The sequence below is a fragment of the Cryptomeria japonica genome, chromosome 9 (genome assembly GCF_030272615.1).
Source record: "Cryptomeria japonica chromosome 9, Sugi_1.0, whole genome shotgun sequence".
Classification (NCBI taxonomy): Eukaryota; Viridiplantae; Streptophyta; class Pinopsida; order Cupressales; family Cupressaceae; genus Cryptomeria; species Cryptomeria japonica.
In genome coordinates this window covers 609,545,158-609,570,164 of record NC_081413.1, presented here as the reverse complement: position 1 = coordinate 609,570,164, position 25,007 = coordinate 609,545,158, and the positions used below count along the sequence as shown (strand labels likewise).

The 25,007-nt window shown below is 39.2% G+C and overlaps 1 protein-coding gene across 5 annotated transcripts in view; it reads right to left on the bottom strand.

Moving 5' to 3' along the window:
• The window catches only part of LOC131039063 (U1 snRNP-associated protein usp106), a 90,639-nt gene that overhangs the window by 18,172 nt on the left and 47,460 nt on the right, over positions 1–25,007 (bottom strand). For 2 of the 5 annotated variants that reach the window (XM_057971812.2, XM_057971747.2), the window contains 2 exons: positions 3,324–3,382; positions 2,927–3,008 (listed from right to left, as the gene is read on the bottom strand). In XM_057971812.2, the coding sequence (XP_057827795.1) occupies positions 2,927–3,008; positions 3,324–3,382 (141 nt within the window). Of the gene's footprint in view, positions 1–2,926; positions 3,009–3,151; positions 3,226–3,323; positions 3,383–25,007 lie in introns of all 5 variants that reach the window. The other 3 variants (XR_009358876.1, XR_009358877.1, XR_009358878.1) reach the window with 3 other exon arrangements.

Here is a 25,007-nt window from a genome sequence, read left to right as displayed (position 1 = left end):
AGAATAAATGTCACTGGTTTTGATAAACAGGAGACCATAAATTAAATATAAAGTAACCAGCTAACAATTATTATTTACTACAATACACAGGAGAAGGAAAATTTCAACGTGAGTGTACGAATGAAAGAACAAGCCTAAGGAACTTGAAGCCTGTCTTATTTAAAGCATTCGTATACATGAAAACTTAGAATAAAAGTGTGCATCTCAACAGATGCTTAAGGTTGGATATGAACAGGACCAATAATATCCTCACGTCTAGCTGTGAGCAGAACAGACACTAGTGTTTCACTATCACAAAAGGAATAAATTCATCATCCAGATACCAATATCATTTACATACAAAAGGACACAGTTGACTGCAACATCACACCATAAATTAAAGCCATCATACATGTGAGCATAAAAAAATTTGAATAATTTTCTTAGGTCTATCTTCTCAACAAATTATTTGCTAGCTGCAAAATAAGAACACAAGTTTCCTCATATAGAACTGTTGATCTGTGATATTAAAATCATACAAGTAACTATGTTGTTGGCACATCTTAATCATCCAATCAAAACTACATAATAGCAATGTTTGAAAAATAATACAATAAGAGCAGCTATTTCGCAACTGCATTTATTTAGCAATCTCATAATTTAAAATCACAGGCCCCAATAATACCCTAGAACAAAGAACATATGAATCATAAAACAAAACATTACTATTGAGAACTTTTGTGCATCACAGAAATGATCAAGGAAACATTTAAATTATTGTCCACGGGAAACCTTGGGGCATACCACAAAAATTTGTCACATCCCTCAAGCATCCCAGGGACACCTAGACAACTTCAATGGTGTGGCCTTCCTTGAATGAAAAAGAATTCCAAGCTTACAGCTTGCTCAAAAATGGTTATTTTTTTTCTTCAATTTATTATTAATGTCTTTCAATATTCTGTTTGTATCAAGTGCGTGCATAGTCAATCTTTCTTGCCTAAGAGCTAAAGTTAAGTGGCATCCATTCACCAAATCTCCCTAGGACTCAACTGAGCAAAATCTTATATGGTGTTGGATCCCTACACTAAGAAAAAATTGACCCCTAGTGGGCCCTTTGTGTGCCAAACATCTTCCCAGTAGATCAACAGCCACCTAACACAAATTTTCTTATTTTTATTGCGACATTTGACTGTTAAGACTCATGTTTTCTAACAATAAGATAATTCAAATATGTATTTGTAAAACTCATTTTTGAATATAATTATTCATTGTTTATAATAATCTTTTTAAAGCAGCCTTTTAAAATGTTTAATGATGCTTAATTATGCAAATAAAAAAATTAATAAAGAAATAAACATTTTGTATTTTCTCTAGCCCTATGACATTCCCAAAATCCAATATTATTTTTGTCACACGAGAAATGGAGATCAATACACTTTGAAAACAAACAAAACCATAGCTTTAAAATGCCAATATCACCAAAAGGCTCATGACTTTTGATATACACTGTTTAAATTTCGTAACTTTTGATATCAATCATAACTACTCCTACAAGTCAAGAATGTTCAGATTATAGTATGACAAGGAAGTGATCTAGTTAATATGAACCAAGGTTAGTATGACAAGGAAGTGATCCCAGTCAAAGACATCATGCACATGGGGATCAAGCCTTGACATCGCGACGATGGCAAATGAAGAGGATGAAATCAGTGAATGCATCTCTTAAGCAGACAGTTTCAGAAGAGTTAATCAAAGCCAGTGACTTGATCATCTAGATGATACAATTTGGGAATATGTCCCCATCTTCATCATATTGAACAAACTGGATAATGTTGAGTATGAAGAGATATTGCTCCAACACCAACACTTCTTTGTGATGATCTACATGGAAAGCTGAGGTGGCATCCTAGTCATCATTCAACTAATCAAGAGATTCCAAGTCAACACATCCACATGTGTTGTACCTGATTCATCATCAAGCTACACATGTGGAAGGAACAAACTTCGATGTACCTAACCTCATTTCTCATTGGTTTAAGTTCAATGAAGGCCATGTGTCCCAAATAATGTAATTTTCTCATTGGTCAAGAAAGAGTTGGTTGAAAAAATTAAAAAATATTTTCAGAACTCTTGTAACTCTTTAATTTGACCCAGAATGATTTTCCAAAAACATTTGAAAACATTTTGAAATTTTCTGAAAATAAAACAAAGCATGAACGCAGATTGTACAAATACCAAAAATAAAAAGATGTTGGTGCATGCCCTATCTCTGACCCATGTGCACTATTGATATCTAAAATTCACATTTATGAGTCTCGCTTGCCCTTCTCCCACATGAAAGTTGTTGGTCACACATATTCTGCTACTCACGGGAGAAACCCTAGCGACAGATTTTTGACTAAATTTTGTGAGATTTTTAAATGAAAAATAATGAATTGAATGCTTTGTAAGCCATGGGAACGTCTCCCATGGTTCTCCTCAAGTCTGATGAAATCCTCATTTACTTGATTTTTCACATGACCCATACTATGATATCTTGTTGCAAAACATAGAACACAATATCATTCTAACAGATATTCGAGTTACAATTACAATGAGATTCATCTCCTTATACAGACTTTTGGAGATTTAATCAACAAACATAAGCCTAACATTTGTCCTAGATTCTTAATGCTTAGAATAGAAATACTGACAAACCACTCAGTTCACTATGGTGACTTCATCACAAAGGTAAGTCTTATATTCTAATAGTAAGTAATAAATCTCTATTTCTTTTGGCTTGAATTATGCATGTTTTATGACCTAGAAGCAAAATAAAAACCGCATTAGATAGATCTTTGCAGAACAGTTACGTTGTCCTTGCACTTAGGCATGCATAATCAAATGCAGATACAAGCATAGCACAGCAAGAAAAATGACAGAAGAAAACCCTTAAAAAGTACATTACCTGAAGATCATCTAATTTCTGTCGAATTTGCATATATCCCAAATGCAGCTTCCCACCGAAATGATCGGCCAACCGTCGATCACTAAAAATTGCATCACAAAAGAAACAAGCATAAATTTATTTTACAGGATTCAATTGACCAGAAAATTGTATGCATTGCCACCATTTAATGTCCTACAAGCTAATTAAACATAGACCTTCAAGCATAAAACAAAAGACACGCACATTCTGAAGCTGCAAAAGGTTTTTGTTGAAAAACGGGGCCCAAAGCCTGCTGGTAATGAAGAGGCATTATACGCCTGGTCAGAAGTTGCAAGTCCTTCATGTTTTCCAAATACCAATTCCTAGGATTGGATCCAATGCTGGACAAGAAAGTAAAAGAACCTAGAACTGTTACCTGTCATAAATGCTCAAGAAAGCACCACAAATATCACATACTCGTAACTTCTGATCGGTCTGCAAAGAGAAACCAAAGAAACCATCATTTCAAAATCAATTCTAAGATAGCACTAAATTTAAGCTAAAACATGTGAAATTCAATTGCATGATAAATCCATTCATTTCAAACATCATAACGATGGTTTCCATTACATAGTATGTATAGATAAGCAGTAATAAGAGGATTAACCTCAAAGAGAGAACGCTTCATTGAAGGGGCTTATAAGGGAAAACATATAACAACAATCATCAGTTGGATAGACTGACATAGTGCCAGTCCTTTTCATTAAAAGAATTATCACTCAAGTAACAGCACGCTTTACTAGGAAAACGCTTTATTTGAATGGTCTAAACTATTTTCACATGACAAACTATTGCAAAACCACAAAGATCCAAACACAACAAACCCTACTCTTACAATAAAACATTCACCATACACCAATGAACCTAAGAACATGCAAATTAACAAATTGAAACAATAATACCATTCACATGCCAAGTAGGGTTTGATATCCATTGTCTCCTATCTCCATTGATCTTGCTTGATATATTTGCTCTCAGATTTTGTAAGTGCACAAAAGCTCAATAAAGAACGGATTGTGGTTGTGAAGTCGCTTGATTGCAAGAAGGTTAATTGATCCCATAAACTGTTAGGGTTGTGAAAGAATGAGAGTATCCTCTTATATAGAAGACACTCTTGAAAATGGAGGGATAAGATTAAAGGATAGGTAAAAGAAATAATAAAATATGAAGGGGTAGGTAAAGGAAAATTAAAAGATAAATGGCATGTGTCATAGAAGGGAAAAAGCTAAAGAATTAATTAAATAAATATTTATTTAATTAATAGAAGAAGTGGGACCAATTTAATAAATAAAAATATTTACTTAAATGATGAAAGAGTTAGAAGAGGCTAAATGAATTAATTAAATAAATAAAATATTTATTTATTTAAGCTAGGACAAGTAGATCTAACAAACTTGGTTTAGACAAGTTATGGTAGGATTTTCCAACACAAATGCTGCTTCATTTTTTCATTTACAGTTCACCAAGCTTCTAACCAGGTTAAGTTTGACAAGGTTGTAAATGCAAGCCAAACCTGTCTTTTGTGCCACTGCAAAATTATTAATCAGAAAATAGAACTGCTATTTTTCCTTCCCATGTCCTAATAAAAAGCAAGATTCATTACTTTCAGTTATTCCAAATTGATAAGTGTGGTTTTAAATTCCCCTATACTAATGGTTGTTTCTTGGATATAACATAAGGATATTCCAAACTCTGTTGTATCCAGTATCAGATACTACACCCATATCCACATCTATATGGATATCCAAACTCAACCATTACACAAGAAAGGACTGATACCTAAACCAAAGCTTACACAACAGCGTCCAACAATGATACCCACTTCACAAGCTATATGATTTCTCCTATCAAAGCTTCAAACTAACAACCATTTTTTCCCCAACAGAGAACTGCACCAACAAAACCAGCAAGGAATGCACTACACATTTAAATAAGAAATTGGCTCTGTAAACAGATGACTCATGAGTACTATATCTGAAGTTCTGATCCATAAACTAAGTGGATACTCCCAAACAGCTCACCAATTACGGATTCACTGTGCTTAAACCACGTTAAACAAACAATTGTTATCATTGGAAGTCCTAAAACCATGTAACAGTGTGTTTGCATTCAGGCATCATCACTAAGTATGGGAAACATGGAAAGAACATCAACAAACAAGTAGGCAATGTCTGTAATACAAGATATTGGGTGAAGAAACCCTAAACAATGGAACAACTCCAACAATAGGTATACATTCCTCATCTCCACTATGCAACAGTCAAGCACAGACAAGTACAATGAAGTATGGCCTGAAAATGACCTACAAATCTCACCAACAGGTGCCATGAGTTTGTAAAACCTTCAATCAGTTGTTCTGTTCCACAAATCATGATCAAACATGACAAAAAGTAAGCAAACTACTTGCTCCAGTAGGTGAATAAGAGTGCCAACCTATTGCCACGCTCAAAATTGATTGATATAGTCTTCCTCATGAGCACCAGAAGTGTGGGCATCCAAGACAATTCTTGCAAGGTGAAACAAACAGATGAAACCCTTCAAAATCCAAAAATTGCATGCATAGAGATGCATTTGCCATTTCCACCAATGAGCACACGTGTTTGTTGGGGAAAATTGTGTATTCACCTCCTGTAACAAATAACAAACATGTCAAAAGTGAAGAAACACTATGCTCTGACAACTGCATGAATTCTCCAGGATGCTCTAAATCATCCCAAGTCTTCAACAACCCTGCATAAAAGTTCTTCATGATATAAAACTGGTGGAAACCAACTCTTCTCATGAACTCCTGAATTAGTTTTCCTTGACTGAACGAAGTTATGGCAAAAGACGTGATCATAAACAAAATCCAATTATTTGGATGATACCTGCCCAATTAGCAAGATTTTGGCCCCCAAAGCTTAGGGACTCATTTAATATGGAAATTTCTTTCAAATGTCCAATTTAGGCAAGCATTTACTTTGGCTGGGAGTTTTCCTTTCAACCCAACCAGCCATATTCCCTAAGAACCGCTAAAAGTTTATCTTTCCTTCTTCTCAAGAATTATATTTCGTTTCAGCTCTTCCAAAGAACCTAACGTGAGGTCTTCCATGGATGGTGGAAGCAATCCTTCATCCATCATTGAAGGCTAAAACAAAAGTAAGTTTTCTACATTGATCATTGAGTAAACTTTCATGTATGATAGTAAATCCAGCCAAAATACATTCACACTGACCCACTCCAAAATTCTTCAGGGTCCATACATTGGAAGTTTCATCTTCTGTGCAACTCCTTGTAGCCTATCTTTTTCCATGTACAACCAAACTCTATCACGTACGATAAACTCATGCTAAGTACAATGTTGATCGTGTCTCCATTTGTACATTTATTGGCTTGCTTTGAGTTTTTCTTGCACTTGGAGATACACTTCTTGGTATGTTCCATGAACTTTTCAGCCTTTTCAACCCACACCAACCCATATAGGTTTTGTTTACAAATCAAAAGGTACAATGGAAACTGGTACAAAATTTTGCACAATCTCTAATAGTGAAATTGCTAGATTGAAAACCCTAGTTGTTCCCTGAGATTGTGACACCAAACCCTGACCTAGTCATATCTGATTCCTTTGAATCTACAATTTATTATAATCAGAATATTTTGAGGTTTAACACAGCACATGTTGCTTCATCAGGTTGTGGTGGCATTGATAGAATTTCAGAGGAAAATGAAAATTTGCTTGGTTGCAGGCTACCCCATTCACCAACTGGGTGCTCTCATCTACAACCTTCCTTTATCTTAGTGGCAATCAGACCTAATTAAGTAGTGCAGAGCAGATTTTAGTAGTTGCAATGGCTTACAACAAGGGAAATTGCATGACAGGCCTGTCAAAATAAGGCACTCTATATCTATAGCATTTGAAGGCTTGAGATTCACCTCTTCCAGTACAATTCTATTTCCACACCTTGCCTACAGGAGACTACATCATGGGAATGATAAGGTTTGCAAACTAGGTGATCACCAAGGGAGAAATCTCCTCAGATCTGTCAACTGAGGAACATAAGGCTTCAACTGATGGTGTTAACTGTGAAGGGCAATCCTTGTTGAAGTTCCATACCCAATCAGGAAACTTGCAGCAATTGCTTTTGTCTCGGATAGCCACAAACCATCACCAAGAGAAACCCTAAGTCAGTTATAGGTTACCTTGATTCAGGGTTTATTTATTTATAAGAAACATTGTTTTGAGGAATTTAGTAACCATTCTTGTGGATTGTATTAACTAAATCAATCTGACTTAAATGTTGTTATTTTAAGCTATAACAATCTTCTTCAATACAAGTGGTTTGTTTAAAGTATCATTCAACAGTCAATACATATGCATGATTTAAGAGTTGTACCCAAAAACACAAAATAAGAAAATTTTCTCATTTATAGCCAAGAATATTACACACATGGTAAGATCTCCCATCCTTGCATGAACCTGTTTCTATGATCAAACACTGTGCTGGCCATGCCACTTGGTCTCTACAAAAAGCCCTCTCCATCCTTTTAGCTGGCACAATCCTAGGAGCCCAGTTGGATAGGCCTCAAAGAACCACCTCCTTCCCTTTCAACTTGAAAACTCACCAAGTGAATGCAACAATCGCACACCCAATGAAAGATCCCTGATGGATCCCCTTGCTGATCTGCTGTAATTTTTAAAATAATAAACTATATTTTCCTGTGATTTTTGTTGATGGTATTACAGAATAGAGAGAAGTTGCAGAATGTTTGGTTTCTTTTTGTATTTTTTTTAATACATAAGCAAGTAATGAATAAAGAACAGCAAATAAGGAAGGAAACTGAAACAAGTAAGAACATTCAATTAAATCAGAATTGATACAAATCGTACCAGGCAGATTTCTGATTTATAATATCCAGATTATTCCCTATGCACTGGGGATGTGCTTACATCCAATAATGGCGCCAATTGAAGGGTAGATGATGAACACAAACCAAGAACACCAGCTATGGCTGAATGAAAGTCTTCACCACTTCCAGCATATAGTGTACCTGTTGTAATGGTGGCATCAAGCTGAAACAATCATGCCCTGGCTGGGAAATTCAACCACCCTGCTAAATCCATCACCAAGCAATCTGAATCTCCACAAGGAATAGTGCATACACTCTGACCAATAATGCCAATGCCAAAAGAATCCACTGCCAATCAATAGCTGAGGGCTACGTCCAAGCCAGTACCAATCATGGGGTTTGCGTCCCAGATTGAAGAATTGCTCTACCAAAGCAATATTGCACCAAACAAGTTTTCAATATGTAAAAGATAATGAGAAATTAGGTTTCCTTCTCCTTATATCTCTTTCCTTCCAAATCGAACCCTAAAGATATATGAAAAGTGCACTTTAATATAAAGTCATATTTCCCAATATTGGGCACCCAAGTATAGAGAAAACACCACTTTTTCAATATAAAATAACTCCAAGCGCCAAAAAGACCCTGGCAAGTGAAAATCATTTAGAAAAGTTCAAGACCTTTCCAACGAGCTATAACACATGGGCATACGAATCCAGATGAAGCCAAAAACCCCTTATTACTCCAAAATGGCCATAGACATAGCCTTATTTAAAATATTAAAACGCTAACTTAGGAAATATTTAAATATATTACAAATATAACCCAAATAGCTACAGAAAGCTCAAAACACACAAAAAGCCTGAAACTGAACCTGTCACCTGTCTATGACTGATGTCGGAAATCATGGATCAACTGGCAGTCTCATCCCTAAAATCTAGGGATGCTCCTAGAAACTAGGAAACACACCCAAATCTCCTGAAACTGAAACCAAGGAATGGTCTCATGGAACCCCAACCCTAGACGTTGTCACAACCTCCTAAAACTAGGAAGTGCCTCCTAAAATGTAGGAACTGCCTCCTAAAATCAAGGAACTACTCCAAACTGGTCTACTATTGCCAGAAACACCAAATCCAAACACTGAATATCCTGACTAAGTCTCTGTCCACCATTGCCACCCTACAAGACTCCATAATAGGCTAACTCACAGGTCTCTGCTAGACAGAGCTAAAGAGAGGACATGACAGTCCTCCCCTCTCGGAGATGCTTGCCCACAAGCAACTGCAAAACTGGATGTTGCAAAATAGCCTCTCCCTCCCAAGTGGCGTCCCCTATGGGGAGACCCCTCCAGCGAACCAAGTACTCCCAAATCACCCTGCTCCTCAGTCAGTGTTCCCTCTCTTCCAAGATCTCCTCAGGAACCAACGTCAACTTATCTTCCTCATCCAAGGGAGGTAGATTGGGAGATGCTACAATATGTTGCCCCAGTGCCCTTTTCAGACAGGAAACGTGGAACACATTATGAATCCGACTGCCAGGTGGTAATTCAATCTCATAGGCAACCTCTCCAACACGCCTGAGAATCCTGTATGGCCCGTAAAAACGAGGTTTGAGCTTCTCAGCTCCACCCCTTTAAAGGGTGCTCTGTCGATAAGGCTGCAGACGTAGGAAAACCATATCATCCACCTCAAATACCCTCTCAGTCCTGTGCCGATCAGCGTAGACCTTCTGTTGATTCTGTGCCTGCTGCAAATTCTCTCTGAGAGATCTCATGATATCTTGGTTCTCCTATAACCAATCCTGTGCCAAAGGAGCCCTGCTGTCACCTACAGCCAGATCAACAAAAGATAATGCATCGTAACCATAGAGGGCTCTGAAAGGAGTCATAGCAATAGACATATGGTGTGTAGTATTATAACAATACTCGCCCAAATACAACCAATGCACCCATGCCTTCTGTTGTCCTGCCACATAGCTGCGCAAATACCCCTCAACCCACTTATTAACAATCTCGGTCTACCCATCTGTCTGTGGGTGGTAGCTGGTACTAGGTGTCAATTCCGTACTTGCGAGCCTGAAAAGTTCTTGCTAGAAAGAACTCATGAACCTGCTATCCCTATCACTCACTATGGTCTTGGGGAGGCCATGGAGTCTAAACACCTCTCTGAAAAATAGCTCAGCTACCTGAGATGTTGTGAAATCAATTGCAATAGGAAAGAAGTGGGCATATTTAGTTAACCTGTCCACTACGACATAGATACAATCTTTCCCCTGAACCCAAGGAAGACCTGTAATGAAATCCATAGAGATCCCTGTCCACTTTTGTTTCGGTATAGGTAAGGGCTGCAACAAACCAGCAGGAAAAGTATGCTCGGACTTATTCTGCTGGCACGTCATACACTCACGGACATGACGTAGAACATCATCTTTGAGACCCTTCCAAGAGAATCTCTCCCGAACCGCCCTATAAGTCTTACCATACCCTGAGTGTCCTGCGGTAGGAGTATCATGGTAAGCATGCAGAATCTGTTCCTTCAACTGAGAACCCGGAACAAGATATACCCTGCCTTTGTAGTAAATGACATCATCCACCACACTGTACCTATCATCCAATACCAATCCATCCATGATCTCACAAGCATGCTGATTTTTGGAGTACTCAACTAAAAGTTGAGCCTTCCAATCTACTGAAATCTCACTCAATGAGCATAGGGCAGCAAGTGATGGTTTCCTAGAAAGTGCATCAACAACAGTATTATTCTTTCCCTTAATGAATTTGATGTCAAAATCATAGGCCTGGATCTTGCTTACCCATTTTTGTTGATGATCATTGAGCTCTGTCTAATCAAGGAAATACTTCAAACTGTTGTGGTCTGTTCGTACCACGAATTTGCTGCCAACAAGATACTGTCTGAACTTGGCTAATGCACGCATAATAGCCAACATTTCCTTATCATATGTAGAATACAACCTCTCATTATCATGCAACTTCCTACTCTCATAAGCAATGGGATGTCTGTTCTGCATCAACACCGCTCCAATGCTCACACCTGAAGCATCACACTCAAGTACAAATGGCTGCAAGAAGTCAGGGAGTGCCAAAACTGGACAAGTGCTCATAACCTCCTTGAGTTTGTCAAAGACCCCCTGTACCTATTCTGCCCATCTGAAATCTCCTCTCTTTGTGAGGTATGTCAGGGGTGCTGCCAATTGAGAGAAGCCCCTCACAAATCTCCTGTAGTAAGCACATAGACCGAGGAATCCACATAACTCAGTAATGTTCAGAGGGCAGGGCCAATCACGAATTGCCTGAATTTTCTCCTCATGTACCTTCAACCCATTAGCACTGATCACATGACCCAGATATAAGACCTCTCTAAGTCCAAACTCACATTTGGACAACTTAGCAAATAGAGACTGACTCTCCATGATGCTATGTACCTCCTCAACATGTTTGAGATGGTCCTCCCAAGTACAACTGTAAATCAAGATATCGTCAAAGAACACTAGAACCGACTTCCTCAACTGCTTGTTGAAGATATGGTTCATACAAGACTGGAAAGTGGTTGGCGCATTGGTAAGGCCAAAAGGCATCACTAGAAACTCATAGTGCCCATAGTGACAGTGGAAAGCAGTCTTGTGCATATCCTCTGCTCGTACACGAATCCAATGATAGCCTGAACGAAGATCAATCTTAGAGAAGTAGATAGCTCCATGAAGCTCATCCAACAACTCATCAATGCGTGGAATAGGATATCTGTTCTTGATTGTCTTCTTGTTCAACGCCCGATAATCAATACACATCCGCAGAGTCCCATCCTTCTTCTTAACAAGCACCACAGAAGAAGCAAAGGGGCTAGAGCTAGGGTGAATGAAGTCCATGTCCAACAACTCATGAATAGTCTTCTCAATCTCATCCTTGTATGCTCTAGGATGACGATACAGAGTGGTAATCACTGGCTTAGCTCCATCCTCCATCTCTATCCCATGCTCAAACCCTCTATATGGAGGTACACCAGGAGGTATGTCACCAAAGACTCTACCATACCGGTCCATCACCGACTGAATATCAACATGAAACACCCTACCATCTTGAGGTGTACGTGTTTTGGACTTCACCAAACAACGTGTAGCCCAAATCACATCATCATGTCTAATAATAGTCTCCATCCTGCGAGAAGACACCTCTTTAGGTCCACCGTCTGAAGCTGCCCTCAAAATTATCTTCTTCCCGCCAGACAGGAACTCTAACTGCATGCGGTGGTGATCAATAATATACCTCCCAATACCCTATAACCATTGCATGCCCAAAACCACATCATAGTCCTCCAGAGGTAGAATATAAAAGTCATATGTCAAGTTATAATCCCCCATCTGAATGCTAAGTTGTGGAATCCTCCTAGTACAGCCCAAAACTGCACCATCTGCAACCTTCACTCCAAAACCATCAAATACCTCAGACTGTAATCCACGCCGCTCAACCAACTTCTGATCAATGAAGTTGTGAGTGGCCCTTGTATCTACCAAGCTCATGACTCGATGCCCCTGTAATGTACCTTTCAATCGAAAGGCATGAAATCTGGGATAACTGGAAAGGGTAGCCATAGTCACTTTCGCTGCCGCCAAGGGTTCAAGAATGTCTATCTCCAACTGTGGTTGTTCCTGCATAGTCTCCTATGGGTTGTCCTCAGTATCAGTGTCTGGTATCTCCTCATCCCCAAACTCGGATGTTACCTCAATCAAGTGAACCTTGCCCTTACCCATGCAACGATGTTCGGGTTCCCAAGGCTCTTTGCAGGAAAAACATAGTTTCTTCCTCCTCAATTCATTATGTGTCTCCTAGTCCATCCTAGGAGGTCTAGCTAACTGTCCATCTCTAAACTGTGAGGTGTTGGCCTTCTGTGGAGGCCGTGAGTCTCTGAAAGGTTTCTTATCTGTCTGATAAGAAGTAGGAGTGGTATCCAACCTCAATGTCACATCTATGGCGTCCTTAAGGGTGGTTGGATTGAAGGCGCGTACCATTCCCTTAAGCCTGTCCTGCGGTCCCTCAATGAATAACATAACATTGCGCCTCTGGTGCATGTCAGGCACCATAACTGCAATATGCTAGAACTCATTGACATAAGCTTTTTCATGCCCAGTCTATCTCAGATGTGCAACTCCCTATAATAGAGCTTTCTGTCCTTACGGTCAAATCGAGAAATGAGGCGCTCAGTGAACTCTGCATAGGAGTGGATCATGGTGTGGTCCTAGGTGATCAATCCATGGTGCCACCAGTCATAGGCAACCCCCTCTAAATGTAGGACGACAAACTTAATGGCCTCACGTTCCGGCATGGGTCTCAGTGATAGATATATATCCAGCTTGTGCACCCACACTCGTGCACTTGTACCACTAGTCCCATCAAATGTAGCCAATGTGATCTTCCCAGTAGCTCTACTGAGGTCATAGTTCTGTTACTGAGGCCTATAGCCCCGGTCTCCTCTGAACCTGGCAGTATCTCTAGGTTGTGCACAATATTGAGGAAAAGGAAAAGCATCCCTAACCTCTGGGGGTAGGGCTCTCCACTCAACTATAGCTGCCCTGACTGAATCCTGAAATTCCACCTCTGGTGGCTCTACCTGTACCGACTGCTCACCTGGTATAAACCGAGGAAGTAATGGTCTATCCCTAACTAGTGTATGATGTCTCTCATGCCTAGGGGAATGATGACAGCTCCCAACTGATGTATGAGATCCATGACCATGCTGGCTTCCAGCCACAGACACTGATCTACTCCGTCTGCCTCTGTGTCTATCCACTTCCAACCGCTCCAGGGTAACCTGTATTCTGTCTAAGGTCTGAACAATCCTGGGCTGGGTAGTGATGAGGGTCCTCATCAACTCTCTCTCTTGTCTGTCTTCCTCAGCCTGATTTACTCCGGCGCCCACCTGTTCATCTACCATAATAGGTTCCTATTCTCTTCCACACTCACGCTCATACTGAGCTCTTCTGCGGGTATAATATCTGTATAAGTCACTTCTTCCCGGATGCATAGAAAAAAGAAAGCTTAACCCCACAGGCTGGCAGGCAAATAGCTCTAATACCACTGAAAGATCCCTGATGGATCCCCTTGCTGATCTGCTGTAATTTTTAAAATAATAAACTATATTTTCCTGTGATTTTTGTTGATGGTCTTACAGAATAGAGAGAAGTCGCAGAATGTTTGGTTTCTTTTTGTATTTTTTTGAATATATAAGCAAGTAATGAATAAAGAACAGCAAATAAGGAAGGAACCTGAAACAAGTAAGAACATTCAATTAAATCAGAATTGATACAAATCGTACTAGGCAGATTTCTGATTTATAATATCCAGATTATTCCCTACGGGGATGTGCTTACATCCAATAATGGCACCAACTAAAGGGTAGATGATGAACACAAACCAAGAACACCAGCTATGGCTGAATGAAAGTCTTCACCACTTCCAACGTATAGTATACCTGTTGTAATGGTGGCATCAAGTTGAAACAATCACGCCCCAACTAGGAAATTCAACCACCCTGCTGAAACCCTCACCAAGCAATCTGAATCTCCACAACGAATAGCGTATACACTCTGACCAATAATGCCAATGCCAAAAGAATCCACTGCCAATCAATAGCTGAGGGCTACGTCCCAACCAATACCAATCATGGGGTTTGCATCCCAGATTGAAGAATTGCTCTACCAGAGCAATATTGCACCAAACAAGTTTTCAATATGTAAAAGATAATGAGAAATTAGGTTTCCTTCTCCTTATATCTCTTTCCTTCCAAATCGAACCCTAAAGATATATGAAAAGTGCGCTTTAATATGAAGTAATATTTCCCAATATTGGGTGCCCAAGTATAGAGAAAACACCACTTTTTCAATATAAAATAACTCCAAGTGCCAAAAGGACCCTAGCAAGTGAAAATCATTTAGAAAAGTTCAAGACCTTTCCAACGAGCTATAACACATGGGCATACGAATCCAGATTAAGCCAAAAACCCCTTATTACTCTAAAATGGCTATAGACATAGCCTTATTCCAAATATTAAAACGCTAACTTAGGAAATATTTAAATATATTAAAAATATAACCCAAACAGCTACAAAAAGCTCAAAACACACCAAAAGCCTGAAACTGAACCTGTCACTTGTCTATGACTGATGTCGGAAATCATGGATCAACTAGCAGACTCATCCCTAAAATCTAGGGATGCTCCTAGAAACTAGGAAACACACACAAATCTCCTGAAACTGAAACCAAGGAATGGTCTCATGGAACCCCAACCCTGGACATTGTCACAACCTCCTAAAAGTAGGAACTGCCTCCTAAAATCAAGGAACTGCTCCAAACTGGTCTACTACTGCCAGAAACACCAAATCCAAACACTGAATATCCTAACTGAATCTCTATCCACCATTGCCAGCCTACAAGACTCCATAATAGGCTAACTCACAGGTCTTTGCTAGAGAGAGCTAAAGAGGGGACATGACACCCAAAACCACATCTGTCTCAACTCTCATCAGTGCGAACCACATAAAATATTCTGCACTTGGTCTCCCTAGGGTCATATCAAGAAGTTGAATCCTTTTGTTGCACGAAATAGTAAACTAATCAACCACACTGTCATTGAATCCCTCAAAGTCATCTATCCCCAATCCCCTTGTAGTCACCAAACCCTCATAAATGACATTGCAGGTAGCCCCACTATCAATCAATATTGTCACTGTGTCCCTATAAAACTCTTCTAACTCAAAAAGGATGATATCTAGGTGCTCCCGAAAGTGTAGCAAGTGTACCTCCCAAGGACTCTTCTCTTTCCTTGTCCTCATGTCTTGTCTCTTCAACTACAACCTCAAGATTGTGATCTTCCACCTCTATATCTTCATCGAACATCACCTCATTGCAATGTACCTATCCCTTCCCCAAGCATCTATGTCTTTGCACCCTAGGCTCTCTATAAGAAAAAGAAAAGAAAAAATTCTTTGAAGCTCACTTTTGGACTCTTCCATCTTGCTTGGCTTGGCAAGTAATGTCTTAGGCTGAGGGAAAACCCTATGAAAAGAATTATTATGCTACACTCAAGGTACACCCTTAGAGAATAATTTGTTCTTATTCACTGATTCCTCCAAATCTAGCAATCTCTTATTGGCATCTTGTAAAGATACTAGGAAAAAAACCTTGACCAAACACCTGAGTGGTTGTGCTAGTCCCCCTAAAAATAAGACAATGAGCCTCATCACTATTACATATGGAACCATAACTAGTACTTGTTAGAATTCTGCTACATAATCATCCATTGTCATGTACCATAACAAATACTTGTTGGAATTCTGGCACATAATCATCCATGGTCATGTTGTCTCAACTCAGGCAATTCCCTAAAATCTATGTCAGGGTCTTTCTTGTCAAATCTATCCATAAGTCTCTCTATAAATCAGTATAGGTGATAATATGACTATGTCCTTGGCTGATTATCCTGTGATGCCACCACTAATGTTCTATACCCACCAAATGAAGAATTGCTAATTTGATGACTTCCTCTTCCAACATAGGGCTGAGTGAAAGATAAGTATCCAGCTTTCGGGCCCAAGCTTGTGCAATACTTTTCCTTGATGCATCAAAAGGAGGAAGGATCAACATGCCAAACTTATGCGGCAAATCTCCATGGCACTGTTGTGTAGGTCTTCTATCCACCCTTGGTGCTTTCCTAAATCTGAAATTGCAAAAATTTGCAAATGTACTTTGATTTTTTATGTCTGGATCAAGGCCCATGTACTCATCCATGCAAGCATTGATGTCATATGTTGCTGGATTCTGCTCTTCTACTTCAGGTGGAGTCTCTTCTTTGTGTAAAAAGATGGGTTTTTAAAAGGTCTGAATGTTGACCCAGCTAAAGCCCTGTTGTGATTAGTTAGGCCATTTGAGTTAGTCCCTTCACTGTAAGATTCTATGTGAGTTGGGTGGTATTAAAGTGGAATTCATTTGCTGTATCGTCTAGATGAGTAACTGATTTGTTTGCTCCTACTTTTGGATGAAGGCGTCAAGATTGTCCCCTTCTTTAGCCATTTTTTTCTGACGTTTGCCCCTATTCCAGTGCTGATCTTTGTTTATGTAGCTTTCGATCTCTTTTATTCCCTTTCTACAGCCCTTAGACCCCTCTGGCTGAACTTCATGCATTCAAAATTTTCATCCACATGCTGGCAAAACTTAAGCTCAGATATCGTGTTCATTTGCCTTGTGAAGGTTGTTGGTGCATTACACAAACCAAATGGAGGTACTAACCATTCAAATAAAGCTTGTCTAGGCTTGAAAGTCCTCTTTTTCATTCTTACTTGATCATATTTGGACCTTAAATCCAACTTGGTATAGGACCTAGCATACTGCAACTGATTTCGAAATAACTTTCTGCTTTCTACTTAATCAGAGATAGCTCACAAACACAACACATACATCCACCATAACATCAATGAAAGTATTGAATTGATTTCGACATAACTTGGCAACAATTTCAAGCTTCCTCCTCCTACTTTACTGCTACTTGCTTCCTAATTATGAACTTCTAACTATTAAACTTTACAATGAGAGAATTTAGCCTTATATAGAGGTTGTAATGTCCCCATTTTAGCAGACTTGGATTTTGTGAGATTAGCCTATTATCCTGACCCTTGTAGGCTAATGTGTTGGATAGAGGGTCTTTTGAAGATTGGTATCATCTCCAGTGTTCAGAATGCTTCAGTTTGGTCTTCATTTGGCATCATTCGGACATTATTTGCTCTACTTCCTATTTTTAGTAAGTCTTGGGATGTTAGAGATGGACCCCTGCTATTTTTAGTAAAGGGGGTATGGTCATATGCAGTCTCCTCATGTTAGCTCCCAGTTCAGACGACGTTTGAAAATACAAAGTATTCATGGAGATATTAATGTTTAATTGGCTCAATTAAACATTAATTATTTGGAGATTATATTATTAAGTTATAAAATGACTTTATAGTATAAAGCAGTTAAATGAGGGTCTATTTATCATGAGAAGGGGGCCAAGTTTATTAATAATTTATGAGCACATAACCCAAGGTTTAATTACATTATTGATGCCAATGAAATATTATAACATTTAATGTTAATTAAGAGCTTTTTGAAGAAGTTCGAACTTCTTGAGGAAATATAAGTGTGCAAAAGGAATCGAACTTCATTATGTGATTGGAGTTTTTGATTGAAGTTTCTCTGGAGCATTGAAGTGTAGAATACCAAGGGTTTCTGCAGGATTCAAGGCTTGTCGGCATTGGAGAGCGTGGCTTCTTCATTGTAACAGCATATAGAGGGTGTGCAATATCATCTGATTATGCTTGTGAGAGTTGGCTTCATTCAGAAGTCAATATTGTGCTGATTGGAGATTTATTTTCAGATTTATTGGCATAGCTGAGAGCATATGTATATGGCAGACTGAGAACATCATAGAGAGGGTTTATTTGCTGCTACAGTGTGCGCTACAGTGCCATGAACAGTGCGCTACAGTAGTTTGAATTCTATAGGAGGGGATTTAGAAAGGTGAACAGCTATATATATTTGACAAGGGCTTTGCATATGAGGAGAATCAAACCAATATATCAAGGCAGCCATTGAAATTTCAGCCTACAAACCCAAAGAAGACAAATTAAGAATTCACTACAGCGGCTTCAAACATTGTATGCCAAGTGTTTGACAATATTCCTTGGGGTTCAAATAAGCGAAACAGGGTCAGATTAGCCAAGGGATATTACAGTGGTATCAAAGCGGTTTCCTACCAACCTGTTGGGTAGATTGATTCAGCTAGTTAATCATGGTTACTTCAAGTACCCAAAATCAGTGGGACCAGAATATGAAGCAAGTGTATTCCTCACTGGAAAAGTTAAAACAAAACCAGAAGAAGCTGGATGAATTGATTTCACACCCTGCAAAACTCGATAGAATTGCTCGGTATATGACATCTATTTTTAAGGATAAAAAGGTGAAACTTGAAGAGAATGTGGTGATTATTGGCACTCAAGAAGTTGTTATCAGTCCTGATAACAAGTCCGATTTTCATGACAGCAGCCTTGCACTTGAACATAATGATGATTTGAAAGTCATGGAAAGTTCAGAAAGTGTTGTGGGAGTGACCTTGAGTATTGGCACTCGTGATACAAGTGTCAAGAATGAGGATTGCATGGGAATTTTGGCTCATAAGAGTTCTAATCTACATGACAGCAGTGATGAAATTTTGCATCAGCATGAGAGAGCAGTGAATACACATGTGCAAGATGGTTCTATTAAGTTGCTGCATGAAGTTACTCAAGATTTTGGTACTAATGGGGTAATGTATGATGTGGATTCATGTCATTTAGAGTCTGATTTTTCAGATCAGACCTTAGAAAATAAGTTTGAAGATTCATGCTTTGGCATAGGATCCCAGAATCATGAGTTGGATGGCCATGTAGTTACATTGGAAGTGTAAGTGTGTGAAGATATTGTCATAACAACAACTTCTACCTTGCCAGTTGAGCCATCCTACGAGGTACATAGCAGCAGTACCTTAGATATTGATGTGTGCACAATTGATTGCACACATGATGTTGTTGATCACGAGGTGAGTGATGTTGATTCAGTTTCATACCATAGTGCAGATTTGGGTGGAAAGAATGAGTCACAGGGGTATCATCATCTGGCTGGGCAGTTGAAGGTTAATGATGATATGATTGCTACAGCCTTGGAGCATTTTGATGTCGCTCGACAAATGTTGGCGACCTTTGGTTGGAGTACTACTGAGACATATGAGCACGGTGATAGTAGCCTTTCCCTAGTAGAGTTCCATGCACTCTGAGCAGCTATTGGGATAATGAAACAGAATTACTTGCAGTTACTTGCTGATAGGGATTATCTTCTCGAGTGGGATTGCACTTGCTACGATGCACTGAAGGGAAAGGAGGAGGAGGTTGATGAGTTCACCCATGAGCTTGAGGTGACTATGGACTCGTTGGAGAGCGCTCAGTCAACCCTTCGTGAGTCACGGTCACAAGTTGAGGAACTTACCATGGCGTTGAGTTTAGCACAGTCTTCACCATCTGTGGATACAGTTGAGTTTCCTATAGCGTCACTTGGTGATGAGTTTACACCCACGGGTTGTAGTGATGGGTATGTTGAGGATGTGGTTACATCCGTCACTGATGCAGGTACAGGTGACTTAGCTGGGATGAGTATTTGGGTTGAGAATAGCATAGAACCACTTGTTGCATCAAGTTCTCCCGAGGTTAGTGCTATGACAAATGATACAGGTCAGATTGTTGATAGCTCTTGTGTGGTAGTGGTGGACTCTCCTGAGAGTTGTGTGTTAGTACACGACGTTACGCCATCCACTTCACATGGAACTCGCATAGTGTCATCTAGTTGGGAGTATGGATCTCATGTAGATTTGTTTCCCTCTCCTGGAAGCAAATCTATTACTTCATCCCATGCAGCTGATTTTGGATGCCAGCTTGTTGTTTCTCAGAGTCAGAGTGATCAGTTGCAGGTCTTAGAGGATAAGGTTGACTCGGCCTTATATTGTTTTTACTGCAAAGATTCATTTGTTGAGTACCTTCTTGAGAGTCCTGAGTTTCGAGAGGGTCCGTTTGGAGCCACCAAGGATACTCTCATCCGAGGTTCTCTCACCATCAGGCGTGGTGTGGGAGTAATTATTGATACTCTGACTACAATGCTTCCTAATAGAGATTTTGTGATTGGGTTTGCAGAGAGGGTTACCAAAGCCCCTACCCGATCAATTGTTCGGGGTCAGAGATTGGAGCCATCTCATGATTCCAGTATTGTTAGAGATGAGCCCTTGACTGAGGTTGGAGCGTTTTATCGCAACTACACAGTGAGGAGTGCTCATCACTTTTCTTTTGATCCACACGTGGAGGACTTGATGATGCATCGATGTGGATTAGCTTCAGGATTATACCATCCATTGTGGGATGGAGAGTTACCATTTTCAGTAGATGGAACTAGCAGTTGCAAGTACCTGACTCAGTTTATTGTTGGTGGCTACTTGCTCGAGCAGTGTTCAGTTTCCCATCATGTTGATGTGTATCCGGTGGAGATTGTTACTCCTATGACACAGAGGCTATCTTTGGATACATGGCTTCAGAGAGACTATGGTGACAATGGGCATGATGGTTTAGTTGGATATCACATCCATGAGGGTTTAGCAGAGGTTGTGGAGAGATGTTGCGTAGCAGATGTTTCCAGGTACTCCTATCTTCACAGTACAGATGGATGTGTGTATAGATTGCACTGGGATCCAGGTGATGACAAAGTTAGTGTTGCAGTTTGGATAGGTCCCATGGGTTGGCTTCACCACATCTCGCATGGTGAAGTGGCGATCAGTGTTGAGTAGCGAAAGTCTGAGGGAGGTTTACATAGCAGATTTCTACCCTGGATTTGGAATCCAAGTATACTATGTGGGACACTAGCGAGTATGTTGAGGGATCCTTTGTGTGCATCCGAGTTCTGGTTGGTGTTCCCTGGTAGGTTTCATTGCATGTACATGGTGTGCATCGTTGGTAGTCTCATTTCAGGTTCTCATGTACATGATTTGTCTCAGATGCATAGTTCAGTTGCGCATGTGTTAGATGATATGTTTGGCATCTTATCTTGCGCAGTTTTGGGAAGCAAACATTGTCAGTTTTCAGAGTTGCTTCCCCTTGATGTTCATGTTCTTGTGACACCTGTTGTTGAGGTTGATTTAGTTTGGCAGGTCTTGTTAGTTGTGCACTTGGTGTGGGCATTACAGGAGTTGGTTGGTAATACCAGGGACATTACACAGGTCTTCATTTGGGATCCAGGTGGAGGAGTTTCTTTGCAGTCGATATTGCTTGGGGACAAGCAATTTCAGGAGGCGCGGACTATAATGTCCCCATTTTAGCAGACTTGGATTTTGTGAGATTAGCCTATTATCCTGACCCTCGTAGGCTAATGTGTTGGATAGAGGGTCTTTTGAGGATTGGTATCATCTCCAGTGTGCAGAGTGCTTCAGTTTGGTCTTCGTTTGGCATCATTCGGACATTATTTGCTCTACTTCCTATTTTTAGTAAGTCTTGGGATGTTAGAGATGGACCCCTGCTATTTTTAGTAAAGGGGGTATGGTCATATGCAGTCTCCTCATGTTAGCTCCCAGTTCAGACGATGTTTGAAAATACAAAGTATTCATGGAGATATTAATGTTTAATTGGCTCAATTAAACATTAATTATTTGGAGATTATATTATTAAGTTATAAAATGACTTTATATTATAAAGCACTTAAATGAGGGTCTATTTATCATGAGAAGGGGGCCAAGTTTATTAATAATTTATGAGCACATAACCCAAGGTTTAATTACATTATTGATGCCAATGAAATATTATAACATTTAATGTTAATTAAGAGCTTTTTGAAGAAGTTCGAACTTCTTGAGGAAATATAAGTGTGCAAAAGGAATCGAACTTCATTATGTGATTGGAGTTTTTGATTGAAGTTTCTCTGGAGCATTGAAGTGTAGAATACCAAGGGTTTCTGCAGGATTCAAGGCTTGTCGGCATTGGAGAGCGTGGCTTCTTCATTGTAACAGCATATAGAGGGTGTGCAATATCATCTGATTATGCTTGTGAGAGTTGGCTTCATTCAGAAGTCAATATTGTGCTGATTGGAGATTTATTTTCAGATTTATTGGCATAGCTGAGAGCATATGTATATGGCAGACTGAGAACATCATAGAGAGGGTTTATTTGCTGCTACAGTGTGCGCTACAGTGCCATGAACAGTGCACTACAGTAGTTTGAATTCTATAGGAGGGGATTTAGAAAGGTGAACAGCTATATATATTTGACAAGGGCTTTGCATATGAGGAGAATCAAACCAATATATCAAGGCAGCCATTGAAATTTCAGCCTACAAACCCAAAGAAGACAAATTAAGAATTCACTATAGCGGCTTCAAACATTGTATGCCAAGTGTTTGACAATATTCCTTGGGGTTCAAATAAGCGAAACAGGGTCAGATTAGCCAAGGGATATTACAGAGGTCTCTTTACATTTTGAAGACTCAGATTGATTCTCAAATCAACGGCCAAGATCTAACAATAAAACCCTAATGAGGGTTTGTTACAACAAACTCCTTGGCCAATGAGAAAATTACAATATTTAGGACACATGCCCTTCTTTGAATGCTGACCAATGAGTGATGAAGTTAGGTACATTGAACTTTGCGCCTCCACGTGGTAGTTATCCTACTCGTTGGATGAGTCAAGTACATTGAATCTGGACGCTTTGACTTGGAATGATGTGATTGGGTCGATAGTGACTTGCCACCTCAATATGCACAACATGTAGATCATCACAAAGTGGTGTATTTGAGCAATATCTCTTGATACTCAACATTACTTAGCCTTTTTGACTGATAGTGATGGTGATTGGGACATATTCCCAAATTGTATCATGTCAAAGTGATCAAATTGTTAGGCTTGATTAACTCTTCTGAAACTATCACTTTCCTTGATCACATTTCACTTTTCCTTCTACATGTTTTGGGAATTGTCTTTCTAATGATGCGCTTCATCCTGAATTTTCTCATCCTAGTGCTCTTCATTGAGATTCCTCTATTGTACTAGCAATGATTCTTGGGTTTCCGGAGGAAATTCAAGATCGTAAAATATCTTCCTTTGCAATGTTGAAATGCTGAAGTGTATCTGTCGACCTCATCCCCTGAATGATTTGACTCTTGATATCATTGTGTAGTCTTTTTGAGAGTCTTTGCCTTGGTGAAGTCCATTTTGCACTTGGTTCCTCATCTTGCAAATGTTGAATTTCTCCATTCTTGTGCTTGATGATGAAGTAGTATTCTTTTTTATTTGTCTTGGAATGAACCCTTGATGTCACAGATGCTTCTTTATTCCTTTGGAATCCCTTCTTTGTGATTCTCTTCACGTTGTAGCATCTTGATATCCTTGTAAAATGTTATCCTCTCCATGTGGAGGAGATCCTTCCATCCGCTTCCTTACATGACCTGTATAAAACTCGAAGTCAAAAAACTTGGTTTGAAAATGAATAATGACTAAAAATGCCTTCAAATCACCAATTCCAGAATTACATAAGTTCTGATTTTCACTTATAAATTTTGAATTCAACCTTCTAAAATCAAAATTTCACACTTTAAAAGCTAATTCTAGGAATGGAGTCATGAATTTTACAATATTTGAATATGAAATTCCTCACAAATTAAGCCAAAATCTGATATTCCATACTTGACAAGATCTGATTTTAAATCTGAATGTATGGCATAGAATTCGATTGATCTTGCTGATCAACACACGATTTAGGCTTTGATCAGTGATCAGACTTTACTTCTCCAATTCAATAAATCGATAATTGCTTCCAAAATTTGTCTTTCAATGTTGATAAATTCTGATTAGATTTCAAATTTTGAAGCCTATTCTTTGACTGCAATTTTATCTTTGCCTTCAACTCCTGCGAATTTGGTTGCTGATTTTGCAATTCTGATCGAAATCTGCTCGCAAGAAGTCCTCTACCTCTTATTTCCCACGATTTTGGCTTGATTTATTCCCTTCTGAATCTGGAACTGCCTCTTTGGATGCAAAATTGTTTATTTAATTTGAATTTGATTTGTGATAGGTACCGCACCTTTCCCTCTTGCTTTATAGGCATTAAAACAAAAGTCACACCCTTTCCTCTCTTACCAGCCGACTTTGCACTTAAAAACGATTTTTGTTTGCAATTAAAATTCGAATTTGTAATTGATTGTCAAGTCGGCTAGCCTTCTTCTTGTGATTTTGCATTGAAATAATGATTAATTAATGTGGAGAACTCACCAATTAACTTATTTTTTACTTGCCATTCAAGGGTGGAAAATCGAACCTCACTAGGAAGGAGTGGAAAATGCAAGGTAGAAGGAAGATTTGCTCTTGAAAATTCATCAAAATTTGGAGTGGAAATTCGACTATGACAAGGAAGGTTTTGCTTTAACTCTTAAAAATTGATCACAATTTGTAGCGGAAATTTGCACGTCACAAAGAAGAGTGGAAAAACGCAAGGAAGAAGAAAGAGTGAAAATTGGCTAGGCACGAGGAAGATTTTCTTTTCTCAAGTTTTACTCAATGCTAGATTTAGAAGGAAGAGTGGAAATTCGAACTTCACTAGGAAGGTTCCACTTTTTATTGCCTTAAGATTTCACTTTCTTC